The sequence below is a fragment of the Lates calcarifer genome, unplaced genomic scaffold (genome assembly GCF_001640805.2).
Source record: "Lates calcarifer isolate ASB-BC8 unplaced genomic scaffold, TLL_Latcal_v3 _unitig_5878_quiver_531, whole genome shotgun sequence".
NCBI classification, from domain to species: Eukaryota; Metazoa; Chordata; class Actinopteri; family Centropomidae; genus Lates; species Lates calcarifer.
Window position 1 is genome coordinate 331,980 of NW_026117778.1, and position 13,371 is coordinate 345,350.

The 13,371-nt window shown below is 41.8% G+C and overlaps 1 protein-coding gene across 3 annotated transcripts; it reads left to right on the forward strand.

The window, feature by feature from the left end:
- The first annotated feature begins 451 nt into the window (after nt 1-451).
- Nucleotides 452-13,354, forward strand: ap4m1 (adaptor related protein complex 4 subunit mu 1). 3 transcript variants are annotated; one of them, XM_018667243.2, is made up of 16 exons: nt 452-790; nt 1,510-1,568; nt 1,996-2,081; nt 2,268-2,374; nt 2,645-2,741; nt 2,831-2,941; nt 3,417-3,494; nt 4,146-4,208; nt 4,338-4,404; nt 4,503-4,556; nt 6,628-6,734; nt 8,398-8,489; nt 9,063-9,107; nt 10,133-10,183; nt 12,271-12,388; nt 12,906-13,354. In XM_018667243.2, the coding sequence occupies exons 2-16, from the start codon at nt 1,511-1,513 to the stop codon at nt 13,095-13,097; spliced, it is 1,326 nt and encodes a 441-aa protein (XP_018522759.1). In that variant the 5' UTR covers nt 452-790; nt 1,510; the 3' UTR covers nt 13,098-13,354. The 3 variants fall into 3 exon arrangements, with proteins under 3 accessions (XP_018522759.1, XP_018522758.1, XP_018522760.1); XM_018667242.2 differs by having other exon boundaries at nt 452-775; XM_018667244.2 differs by lacking the exon at nt 452-790 and having other exon boundaries at nt 1,543-1,678; nt 1,977-2,081.
- Nucleotides 13,355-13,371: the final 17 nt, after the last annotated feature.

Here is a 13,371-nt window from a genome sequence, read left to right on the forward strand (position 1 = left end):
TGCTAAAGGCGGCTGGGTTAACAGCACCTATCAACAACGTTTGCTAGCAGCTAGCAGGTTAGCGGACAGAGCCCGCGACGCTCTGAATAAAAACCACCAACAGTAACAGTAAATAGAAACTCAAATAGTTAGTTTACTGTAAAAATGTTCGCTTACTTCATGGTTGCATGGATGAGACAACGACACTTATGAGGAACTTGTCTACTTCGCTGACATGAGACATTTCCGGATGAATCACCGCCTCTGCTGCCGCCTGCTGTTTGGATGTCGTAACTACAAGCTGAACAATATTAAATAACTAAACAATTATTCTTCAGAAGGTATAATATAAAACAATGTATTATATTGATATTATCAGAATTACATTCATATTACGGTATACATATTTATTGAAAATATAAATTTAGCATCATGTGTAATTCCACCGTACATCAGGGGGCGCTATGCGGCTTCCCGCTATCTACTAACCCGGTGTGTAAACACCGGTGTGTCAGTTGGTAGCCAGGCTGCTAACTGAAGTAACACACATTTATGTTGTATCTCTGTCGATATTTGAATTCTTCTCTGAAGTGTTTCATCAGTAGAACTTGTTCAGCGTTGACTCGTCCATCACGATCTGCTCTCGTGTTGTTTTTTTCCTAACTTTAAACATGCTACGATAGCTAACTTTAGCTCGTCTACCGTTAGCATCTGTTAAATTACCTTCACTCCCGATCATGGATTAATAAATAATTGAAGTAATGTATCATTTAATCGGATTTACCTCTGTTTCACTGTAAGTCTACTACAGGTGAGTAATGCATTAAATGATGTTAAACTTAGTGTCATATGCTCATAGGCTAAATCCAAACTCGATTACATTTTAGTGAATTTAGCATAATTTGAGTTGTTTTCGAATCTTGTGTGCACGTTAAAACATAACCAAGGCATTTTCTGACTCGTCTGGATCTTTTGATAAATTCGGCATTAAATAAACCAGACTAAATCTCGGTGATTTGTTTTGATTTCATTTCTGGACTGGTTCACACAGAGATTCAGTTGGTTCATCTCTGGCGGAATATTTTAATAAAAACTGAAATGTAGATAAAAAGAAAACTGCATATGATTACATATATTCATAAAATATACCTGTGTGACACAGGGTTGTTGAAAAAGACGGGGGTTATCTTTATAACAGGGAGTTTTGTTCATGTATAAGGAAACCTAAAAATGACAGAATGTTGAGTGGAGTTTGGTTGGACCTTCTCAGAACAAGAAAGTGTTACAGGCTGGTTTTACCTGCCTGCTAGTCTGAACACAAGGAAGCTGCACATAGTAGATATTTTAAAATAATGTAAATAAAAAGGTGCATACAGGAGGCTACCAACGGTCACCAGTAGGGGGAGCCACTGTGTCACAGTTATTTCTCCATAAGCTGGATGTGGCATCTGTATTTTTATTTATTTATTTTTATCTTTGTGAGCTGCAGCTGTTTGACCCCCCCCCCTGTTTCTTTATGTCTCTCTGCAGGATGATCTCTCAGGTCTTCATCTTGTCCTCAAAGGGCGACCACCTCATCTATAAAGACTGTATCCTCACCTTCTCGTCCTGTAACAAAAAACAACCAAGGCCAAAAACAGAAACAAAAGGATTATCTGTCCCCTGATCAGTAGTTTTCTAACACAACCTTCAGCTTAAGGTCTGTGAACTGGTCCCCTGGACTCCATAGTTGGTGATTTCGTAAGCCTTAAATAAGTCTTTTTTAAATGTTAATGTTATTTCTTTATGTCATCAAATTAAAAAACATATTTAAGGAAAACAGTAATCGTGGCAGCTGCCCTGATACGTTGCTGAAAGCTGATTTCTTTTACGTCTCTGTTCAGACGATGTTAGTTTCTGTGGCTGTGTTGATATTAACACAGATTCATTAGTAATGAAGCGTCGTGTGTTTCTGCTCTTCTTCTTCTCTCGTTTATTTTTTTTTGTTTGTTTAAAAGTCTTTAACCCGACCACCAGTCCGCGGAGAAGCTGGAAGTGATGTCGTCAGTATTTTCTATGAGAAGGTCACGGCCCTGACCGGAGACCAGCCTCCGGTTGTCATGGTAACACCACATGTTCCTCAGGATGCCATCAATCAATCAGTCATTAACAATTTACCTTAGTAGCACCTGAATGAACAAAATAAAATGAGATGAAAGAAACGAGAACAACATGTGAAAGCTGGAGACGTAATTATTTCTCCACCCTGGACCTTGAACGCAGCGTCAGTTCTGTGTCGTGTTCTGCAGAGCCACAAAGATCTTCACTTCGTCCACGTCAGGCAGGGAGGGCTGTACTGGGTTGCCACGACGACGGCCAACTCCTCGCCGTTCACCGTCATCGAGTTCCTCAACAGGTTCGTCATCACCTTCTCACCAGCACACACAGTGTTTAGTCCAAGTCACTCAAAACGACGCCTTTCTGCGAACTCTTCTGTAATGTTATCAGACAGACACGTGGAAGGAGCATGTTCAGATTTTCAGAAATACAACGTTATTGTCCTCGTTTTTAAATATTTACCTCACAAAACCCGACGAGGGATTCAGGAGGATTTGCGGTGAATAAATGGGTTTGTTAATCTGTTCTAATCTGACATGTCGGTCACAACATGTACGTGTGTTCTCAGGTTAACGGCTCTGATTAAAGATTACTGCGGCAGTCTGTCGGAGAAGTCGGTGCAGATGAACTTCGCCCTCATCTACGAGCTGCTGGACGAGGTCGTGGTGAGTCTACCTGCCTCAGGTGTTCACGCTCAGGATGTTTTGGGTTATTACGGCGAAAAGTTAAGACAATCTCCGTCTGTGTCCGTCAGGACTACGGCTACGTCCAGACGACGTCCTCTGACGTCCTGAAGAACTTCATCCAGACTGAGGCTGTTTCCTCCAGACCGTTCAGCCTGTTTGACCTTAGCAACATCGGCCTGGTACGTCAACACCAACACCAACACCTGACACTGTTACACGAGAGGTCAGAGGTCACAGGTTTGATCGGCTGAACGGAGAAAGTGTGTTAGTTGTCGTGTTTGAAGAAATAGTGCAGCCGTTCCCAAATATCTGAGTCATTAAATCATTATTAAAGAATCACTTTTAATCCTTAGATAATCAAAACAATTAAAAGTATCACTCTGGAACATTTAACTTTAACATTTACAGGCAGCATATTAACATGTAACATGTGTTTGATACATGAACTGTTGTAAACTGTGTGCATTATAATGCTGTCTTTGTCAGTGGAGTCTGGTAGTGATATATAGTGTTGTTTCTGGTTAAACTAAAAGGATCTGACTCTTTAATAAAAAGCTCTGTTTACAGTCCAGAGTGACTCAGAGGACTTTACTGTCTAAACAACACGAGCCTGGATTCACCCTGTTGTTGTTTGTTTGTTTTGTTTTGCTGCAGTTTGGAGCAGAGACGCAGCAGAGTAAAGTGGCTCCGAGCTCTGCAGCCACCCGACCCATCCAGTCCAGCAGAGAGCAGGTAAAATCCTGACGAAGCTGATGACAGCAGACGTTAGGAGCGTCGGTAACATCTGGAGAAAAATCCACTGATGTTGTCTTTTTGTGGGAATTTTACAACGAGGCAAACTGTGGAGATAAAAGCTAAGATGGCCGACACAGTCTGTGCTGTCAGGACGGGGAAGTTTATCCAGTCTGAGGTGCAGACGGTGAATTCCTGGGACTTTTCCAGACGTATAATTTTATCTTTTCGGAAAAACACATGAACGTGAGCATGAACAAGTCAGAAATTCAGACATGGTGTCTGGGTTTTTAATCAGCACCTCATTAAAGCAGTTTGGTATTTTTACCACTGGAGACGTTAGAGACGACATTCGTTTAACGAAAAGAACTTCAATATCTCTTATGTTATTTTGATAATATCTTTTTAAATGTTTAGAAGTTTTCAGTCTGAATCTTTATTAAAGCTCATAAACCAGACAAGTGAATCTGCTGATATGGACGTTTATTTTTATTGATATACAGATGAAAATTAGTCCGTGTGTTTCCCAGTTTTCCATCGTTATTCCATCTGAATTCTGTTCAAGTTGCACTGTCTGTTTAAGATTGATGGGAGTCAGTTACTGGACATCTTAATGAGTTTCCACCTGTGTGTGTGTGTTTGTTTTTCCAGGGAGGAAAGAGTGAGATATTTGTGGACGTGATCGAGAGGATGTCGGTCGTCATCGGCTCCAACGTGAGTAACGTCAGTCGCTGTCTGGAAAAGTAGAAATCCAACAGTTTAAATTAAAGGATTACGTAAAGTCAGGTTTTAAACTCTGATCGATCTGGAAGGTAAAACTCAGTTAAACGTGTTTAAACTCAGGGAGTTCTGATGAAGGCCGACGTCGAGGGTGAGATCAGGGTGAAGTGCTACATGCCGAGCTGCTCAGGTGAGATTTAAAAACACAGGTCCAACCAATCAGTGTCTTTAAATGTCAAAACCAGACGTGTCTGAAGTCTCTGTCTGTCTCCGACTGTCCTTCACCAGAGATGAGAATCGGTCTGAATGAGGAGTTCAGCATCGGCAAGTCACAGCTCAGAGGTAACACACACACACACACACACACACACACACACACACACACACACACATTACGTATGTGTTTTGTTTTTACAGGAAATAAAACAACAACGATCATTAACGAACCAAAGCTCCACACAAACACCTGACACAACACAGTGTTCACAGTGTTCACAACGAGCTGCATTATCTCTGAGCGTAACAGTTTAACAGCGCCTCCTGCTGGTCGCTGACACACAGTGAAAATCACTGCACAACCTCACTGAAACAATTGATTAAATTCCACATGAGCGACAAAATTCTTAGTGATCAGTCATGGATTGATGAATTGGTTAGTCTGACATGGACCCGACGTTTTTCCTCCTCGTTGTATGTTTTCGTGCTGCTCTTTAAGAGGTGCGAACTCTCGACAGACGCGTCTCAAAGAAAACAAAACAGCACAAAATCTAAATCTGTGTGTGAGTTTATTTTTATTCAGTCGGTTCAGATGTGGGTCACAGGTCTGTAACGGTCAAAGGATCCTGATCAGAAATATTCACCTGTTTCACGTTCGTGTGTTGGTGAAATCGGAACTTTCGGTCCCTGAAGTTTTGAAGAATATTCGGGGCATGTTGTGATTTAATCACAGAGACAGAGAGACATGCAGTTAAATTACATTAAAATTCATGCACTCGTTTTATTCACTGCTCCTCTTTATATCGTAAACTATTTCAAAAACGTCGGTTTCTGATTAGAGCTGAAGATGAAGTCTTGATTAGATTTCTAAAGCAACAGGAAGAGAAGAAGTTTGAAAAGATAAAGTTTGTCTCTGATCTGAATCAGAGTTTTTACTGTGTATTCATGTTGATTCTGTTTGGTCTGGGTTTTGTTTAAACGTGTGTTTAATGTTTGTGCTTGTGGAGGCTGTGTGTTTGTATATATTCATTTAATTTCCCGTGTTGGACGTCTCCTGGGACATCACATGTATGTTATTCATATCTGTGTGAGGTCTGCTGGACGGTTCACACATCAGAGTATTCGGTTTGCTGTTAATTAATAAGTCTGAATAATTAGGTTGGATGGATTCAGTCTTTGCAGTTTGTGGTCAGCACTGAAAAGATTTTCCTGTGTTGTACCTGGACACTACCAACAGCTGCTGCAGTGTAATCCAATGGGCCGTTACTGACAGACTCAGATTGTTCTTCTCAGAGTCTGACAACATTATGATAGGATTCCTTTTAGTTTAACCAGAAACATCTCTATATATCAATACCAGACTCCATTGACAAAAACAGGGATTTAACCAGGAGCTGCTGGAATACCACTGCCTCCATCTGTTAGTGTGTCTGTGTTACTGAGTGGCAGCTCCTGGTTAAATCCCTGTTTTTGTCAATGGAGTCTGGTAGTGATATATAGAGATGTTTCTGGTTAAACTAAAGGATCTTACAGCTGCTGGGTACTAAGACTTTTGTCCTTATCATTAGTCATGTCATTAGTTAAGGTTTTATTCAGAGTTATTTTAACAAGAGTGTAATCAGTTGGAAAAGTGAAACGAATGCTGATCTGTGTCGTCAGTTCTGTTGGATTCGATATTGCTGTATAATATTTTTGACTGATCATTTGGTCACGTGACCTCAGTCCTCTGCTGAATAAATACAGATCAGCATTAATCCTGTCGCCTTATTTTAAAACAGATGGACTTCATTTCCTCCAGCGTTTATCTTCCTCCTGTTGTTTCTCAGTTTTCACAGACGAACTGTTGCTTTTCACAAACAGACGTGTCTTTATTCTGCTATTTATTTATTTATTAAGCTATTTCAGGTTCGATTTAAAAGTCTCATTACTCATTTCTGAAACCTGCACGTACTCTGTTGATACATCAACTAATGGATGATGGTTTTCTGTTCATAACATTTACAGTATTTGTTAAATAATAGTGTTTTCCTGGCAGGTTGTGATTGAAAAGTTTGGAAAGGGGAATTTTAAACAAGGATTTGGAGTGGAGTGTGTTTTCCAAACAAATTCCAAAAAGATTTATTTTGACATTTGCCTCTGCAGGATGGATGAAGCTTCATTTCCTTGTTTCTGATCAGCTGTGTTTTTCTGTTTTCAGGTTACGGAGCTGCTGTTCGCGTTGATGAGTGCAGCTTCCACCAGGCAGTCCGACTGGACGAGTTCGACAGCCACCGGATCCTCCGACTAAGCCCGAGCCAGGGAGAGGTGCTGTCATTTAGTTTGACCTGTTTTGATCTGTTGAGGCTGTAACTGTAAACAGGGCTGGACGATATGGAAAAATATCCTGTCGATATGTCAAGTCACTGTTTCTGTCGAGCTTTACTCCTTAGTGAGATGTGATATCATTAAGCATGGAGCTGGAGAAAGTGGACGCTATTGGTGCGTTCCAGCTCGGAAATTCTGACTTCTGAGTTCCTAGTCTGAAGTTTGAACCTGAACGCCTCCTGAAGTCAGGAGCAACCCCACCAACCCCGACATCAGAATCCAAGATGGCTGCTCCTCATCAGCAGCAGTGAACTCTCTGCTAATGTTCCTGTTTATAGCAGCTCAGTCTCATTAGTTTACATGAAGTCAGTCAGACACAGAGAACTGTTCAGGTTTTATCTGTGGACATGTTGCTACGCTGTTTGTAGAGCGATGTTAGCAGCTGTTGCTAACAACAGCTAGTCTGAGATACGACTGAATCAGTTCACCTTCATGGTTTAATGTTGCAGGTTTAGAACTGTGAACGTCTTTTAAACAACGATCTGAAGAGTTTGTGTTAAACTCTGATGTGAACAGCTCAGCTGTTCTTCAGGAGCAGATTAGTTTTGAGGTTGTCTACGGTGTAAATGGAGCGCAGCATATGATCTGTTGTTGTGCAGGTTTTAAACAGGTTCAGGGAACCAGCAGCACCTTCAGAGTGATTTGCAGGTTTATTCCAATCAGTATGGACAAAATATTTCAGTTCAACAGGACCACCGCTCAGAGCAGGTCAGCTCCAAACTGAAGGCAGCAGGTATCTCTTACATCTGCTGTCTCTGTGAAGGAGTGATGTTGCATAATCCTATCAGATCAGCTGGTTCCATTTTGTGCAACACTCTTGTCATTTTGCAACAGACTGTTTGATAACACAGATAACCACAGAAAACGTCCGCGGCCGTGTGCACATCAACAGCTCCCAGATAGAAACCAACGTCGTCTGCGTGAGGAAAACTGAAGTGATTACGATAGAAAATGTTCTCGAAGAGCTCCGAGGAAAACGGAAGTTGAATATCCGCAGTTCTAACAAGACAACTTCATCTGGTGAGGTGGATTGTGGGATGTGATTAAAAAGCTCCTAAACAGCAACTAAATGGACTCTGTGGTGAGACTAGTTTCTTAATGAGCACAGTGTTGAATCAGCACCTCTCTGATTCAAACTGAGCATTATAACCTCAGACTGTTAAAGCTCAGTGTTCCTAATAAACTGAGGTCAGACATCTCTGAGGAGCCTCTGCTGCAAACCTTCAAAACAAACAGTACACAGTGAGGAACTCTTTGTTTTCTGCTGTAGAGATTAAATGTGGTGAAAGTCTCACTAAGCCTCTTTCACAGGTTCCTGCCTTAAAGGAACATACTGCAGCTTTTAAAGGCTTCAGCGCACAAACATAATCCCGTCAGATTTGTTTCATTTCTTTTCTCTGTGGACTGATTTAAAACACAGAGATCGTCCATCACAGCAAACGGTTTCTTTTAAAACCTGAACACTTCTTCAGTATTTTGCACCTGGTTAGGTTGAATCTTTAACAGACTTGATGCTCTCTGTTCTTCTTTCTTCCTCCTCATCCTCTTTTATCGTTTCCTCCTCTTCTTCTCCTTAATCTCTTGTCTTTTCCTCCTCCTGCAGCAAACAGTGATGCAGTACCAGCTGAGCGACGATCTGCCTTCAGCTCCTCCTTTCCGTCTCTTCCCGACCATCGAGAGAGACAGTGGAGGACGGTAAAGACGATGCTGTTGTGTTGTTGTTGTGAGCTCCTCAGAATCAAAGTGTGATTTCTGCAAAGCTGTTCTGAAACTGAAATTTAATTTAAGGAGAAATCTGCCGGAAAACAGGAAACAGCTTCATCATTTATCAACCTACGCACAGTTTCCCATCATTTAGTACAGATCTGCTCTTATACTCGCCTCATACATCCAACTCAGACTCATATAAGCTTCAGCAGCACAACACCAGAACAGCAGGAGACTGGATATGAAGTCATGAGTTGTTGAGACACAGTTTGGATTGTAAACACATTTACATTATTTCACTTATTATTACACTTGTAGAGACTGTGAGAGGATGTTTATATCAGTAAGTCAGTAACTTCACGGTTAAAAAGAATGAGAGTGAACAACAAAACGCTTCACTGGATGGTCTGAAGTGGAGAGGTGAGGGCTGACGAATATTTGAAAATATCAGTCGACTTTATTTGTCGAGCTCAGAGATAAGAAGTAAAACATTAACCTCAACACGAGGTCAGAAAAGGTTGAAAACGTGAGTTGACAGTTGACGTTCTCTCGTCTCCGCAGGCTGCTGATGTACATGAAGCTTCGCTGCGATCTGCCGCCAAAGAGGTCAGTCTTTATTTCATCATCAGGGGACGTCGAATGTCTTGACAAACCAAACTGAACTGCACAGACCTCTTTAGATAAACAGCTGGGGCAGGTGTGTTTTAATAATTCAGATCCCTGGGCAAACATGCCTTCATACAACAGAAGAACAACAAACTGTCGTGGTTTTAAAGGGACAGTCCACCAGTTTTACTCAATATGAGGATGACGGTTCACAGCCTGTAAATACAGATGTGTGGTGTCTTCTGTGCTTCTGTGTTTTTGTCTGGAAATGGAAATCACTGCAGGGTCTGAAGGCAGGGACAAAACACACTATCCAGCTATCAGGTGGCATCATGGGAAATGTAGGATCTGTTGGTTTTATGCTTCTGTGTTGGAGACAGCCGAGTTCTTCGTACGTCCTGTTGTCGTGAATTCAGTATCTCAGTGACACCTCGAGGGAATTTCTCCAGATTTGGACCAAATATTCATCTGGAGTCAAAAATGAACTAATTAGGCTTTGGTGATTAAAGGTCAAAGTTCAAGTGAACTTCTACTCACGCTCTTTCAAACTCTCACTAACTTTCTAAGAAGAAAGGCTTTTGTAGAAGAGCTCAGAGCTAAATGAAATGACCAGTTGGAAGCTTAGTGGTGGAGACGTTGACGTCATGTGACCGTGGTGTAGTTGGTTTATAGCCTAACATTAGCTTCTTACTTCAAACATCAAAACAGTGGTGTTCATCTGTGAAGATGATCTGATCAACTAAACCTGAAGGATCAGAAACTTTAGCTGGTCTCAGTTGATTTTCTAACTTCAGGACTGGACTACAAAAACACATCATCCCTGCAGGACTGTGTTGTTCTAACTGTGGCAGAAAGTTACAAACTGTATTCGAGTAAATGTACTTTGTCATGTTCCATCTGTGCTGCAGGGTCAGAGAGGATCTGAGCAGCACTTAGTGACACAATGTTAATAAACATATGGAGGATTAGTAGATGACAATGATGATGATGATGATGATGATAATGTCATTGTTTTGTGTTCGCAGCGCTGCCATCAACGTCAGTGCCACCATCCCTGTTCCCAAAGGCTCCGTCAGGTGAGACACTCCCATTCAAATGTAGCTGCTCGGCTGCAGCTGACGTTTGTTATGGAAATCAGTGTGTATGTAAAAAGAAAAGAGCTCAGATGTCACAGCCCGAGTCTAGACGTTAGTTTTTATATGAATGAGTCTGGATGGTGTTTCTTCAGTAGGTTTCATGTCTGCGAGTGAGTCAACCCCCTGAAACGTAAACAGGAAGGTTCAGGCCTGACAGGGGAAGTTGAGACAGTTCCTCATCGCTACGAGGAAATCAGATATTTAAAACCAGGTCTGCTGTTGTGACTGTTTTTAAATGGGAAACAACATTAACAAAGTAGGCAGCAGAACAGATGAACAGAAGGCAGCGCACCTAATTTGTTATTTAAAGTCATGGAAATGTTCTATCATTGATGCGATAAAGGCCTGGTCCTCACCGTCACCAGCTGCTTTTATATCACAGCTTCTAGACTAGTTAGAAAAACCTCAGTGGTCGGTCTCTACAGTAAAGTATTGTTCAAACACAGGCCTTTAATTTTAGTTTAAGAGATGTGAGGAAACAGGTGTAAAAGTTTGAATCAGACATCAAGAATATTTCACATGTGGTTTATTGGTGCAGCCATAAAAACATAAATTCTTGGATTTGAATATTTCACTCGGGGTAAATGTCACAGAGGTTCAAGCTACAGCAAGATGACACAGCACATAGAGTCGCTTCAGAAAGTATTCAGACCCTTTCACTTTACTGTGTTGTAGGTTTGAATTTTAAATGGAAAAACTGACATTTTTGTCCATCAGTCTACGCTCAGTAATCCAATAAGTGAAGACATAGTTTCAGGGATTTTGGCTGATTCACACCCTTAGCTGAGGACTTTTCAAAAGCCCCTTTGATGGCAGTTACAGCCTCCAGTCTTCTTGAGTCTTGAACCTTCAGTCAGAATGCATGTGAAGAGTCCTCAGATGTTTTATGGGTTTAAGTCTTGGTTTTCAGTCTTGTCTTGGCTGTTTGCTTCAGGTCATTGTTGAGCTGAAAGCTCAGTCCTGACTGACGGAGGCTGCTGAGATGCTCGTCCTTCCATCTCTGCAGAGGACTGAAGCTCTGTTAGGGTGTTGTTTGTTTTCAACCTCACTAACTCTGATATGATGGTTTTTGTCTGGAGACAGAAACCGATGCAGGGTTGGAGAGACATGAGCATCATGGGAAATGTAGGATCCAGTGGTTTTACGCCACCGTGCTGGCATCAGCCGGGTTGTTCGTTCGTCTGTCTCGTTATGCTTGAGAATTTCTTCAATTTGGTCCAAATATTCACTTGGACTCTAAGGTGAACTGATTTTGGTGATTAAGGTCAAAAGTCAAGCTCCCAGTGACCTCACAAAACACAGTTTTGGCCATAACTCAAGAATTCAAACACTAAGTAACTGCAACTGAACTAGTTGATGGAAGCACACAACTGTTTCAGAGGAAGTATTTTAGTTGTCGGACATCTGGCTGTAGCTGGGCTCTGTGAAACACCATCGAAGAAACACTGACTTTTAACGTGAAGCTGTTTTATTCAGTGTTTTTTCTGACTTGTGTCAACGATGTAGAACACAGGGCAGAGGTTTTAGGTGAGGATGTTTTCAGGAATTAAGCCATGAATCGTTTTTATTTATCGATAAAGTTTGCCTTTAAACCAGCTCGAGTTCCCTTCTGTCTCATTATATAATCCCAGACTGACTCCATGATGTTGAGATCAGGACTCTTCTTGTTCTTCTTGTCTCTGAAGAAAGATCTTGTTTGAATCTGAGACTGACCACAGAGAATGTAAACCAGAGCTGTGTATGAATGGACTGAAAACCCTTCTGTCTGCGTTGGTTTTTGTTCTGGAGCGGAGCAGTGTTGTGGAAAATGACAGCGTTACATCATCTGAAAGCCGTCAGCAGGATTATCTCTCAAATCACTTTGTGTGCGCTCACCTCTGTTTCTGCCTCACCGCCCCACATCACCTCTGTAACCCCATCCGAACCCTGGTGACCTCTGAACTCCTCAGGCATCACCTGTAATTTTCTGACACTGTTAGTGTGAGGGTGAAGCTGAATGTTGACTGTTGTTGTTATTGTGGGTTCAGTTTGTCTCAGGAGCTCAGCAGTCCGGATCAGAGCGCCGAGCTGAGGCCACAGAGCCGAGCCGTCGTCTGGCAGATCCCTCGCTTCCCTGGAGGAACACAACTCTCTGCTCTGTTCAAGGTGACCACACACAATCACAGACACACAGACAACAGCAGCATTAGATGGACTTGATATCTTTACACTGAAGATAATCGTCAGCTGCAGCCTTAATCAGTTTGTTATTGAGCATGAGCATGTTAGCGTTTAGCACCGAGCTGCTAGCAAAGACTGTAGTCTTGTTTTAATCAACCAACAGAGAATGAATCAGCACATATTTAGAGAATCACAGAATAGTTTGAGTCATTTTTTCAAGCTAGAATATTTTTTTAAATTGATGATTTCAGGTTTTTATTTGCTGCTTACATTAAAGCAAACTGAACCTCTTTCTTATCAATAATTAGAATCATCTCACAGTTTGACACCAACGCTGTGGAAAGGAACAACTTCCTGTTTCTATTTGGTACCAAACAACTTGTTTATTTAAATGGATTTAGTGTTTGCAGAACCAGGCACTGTTCGCTGTAGACGACCAGTAAAAGTAAACACACAAACTCATAATAATCCCTGTCTAATCATTTCTTCTTCCTGTTTCCAGCTGGAGGTCCCCGGCCTCAGCTCGGCCTCCATGTTGGAGGTCGGTCCGGTCGGCCTGAGCTTCGAGCTGCCAAAGATCACTGCCACGGGGCTGCAGATCCGCTTCCTCCGCCTGACGCCCGTCCAGCCCAGTCCGTCACAGCGCTGGGTCCGATACGTCACCCACTCCGACTCCTACACCATCCGGATTTAACCCCCTCACTTATCTCCACCTAAACCGCCTTAAACGACGAACGAGTCTCATCAGTTTCATGATGAAGCAGGATGAAAAGACATTATGTACATTTTTTCCTTCCAAAATAATTTCTCTGTGTGTGTCAGTGGCTTTAATACCTGTTGGACTCTTTGTTTTGAAGTATTGGAAAGTTGTACATTTCTCCTGAAAACACCTCACAGATCATTTCATTTTAAAACACTGCTGTCTGTAAATAAATGTCAGCTCCCACTCTGTTTCCTCTTTCTGTGAC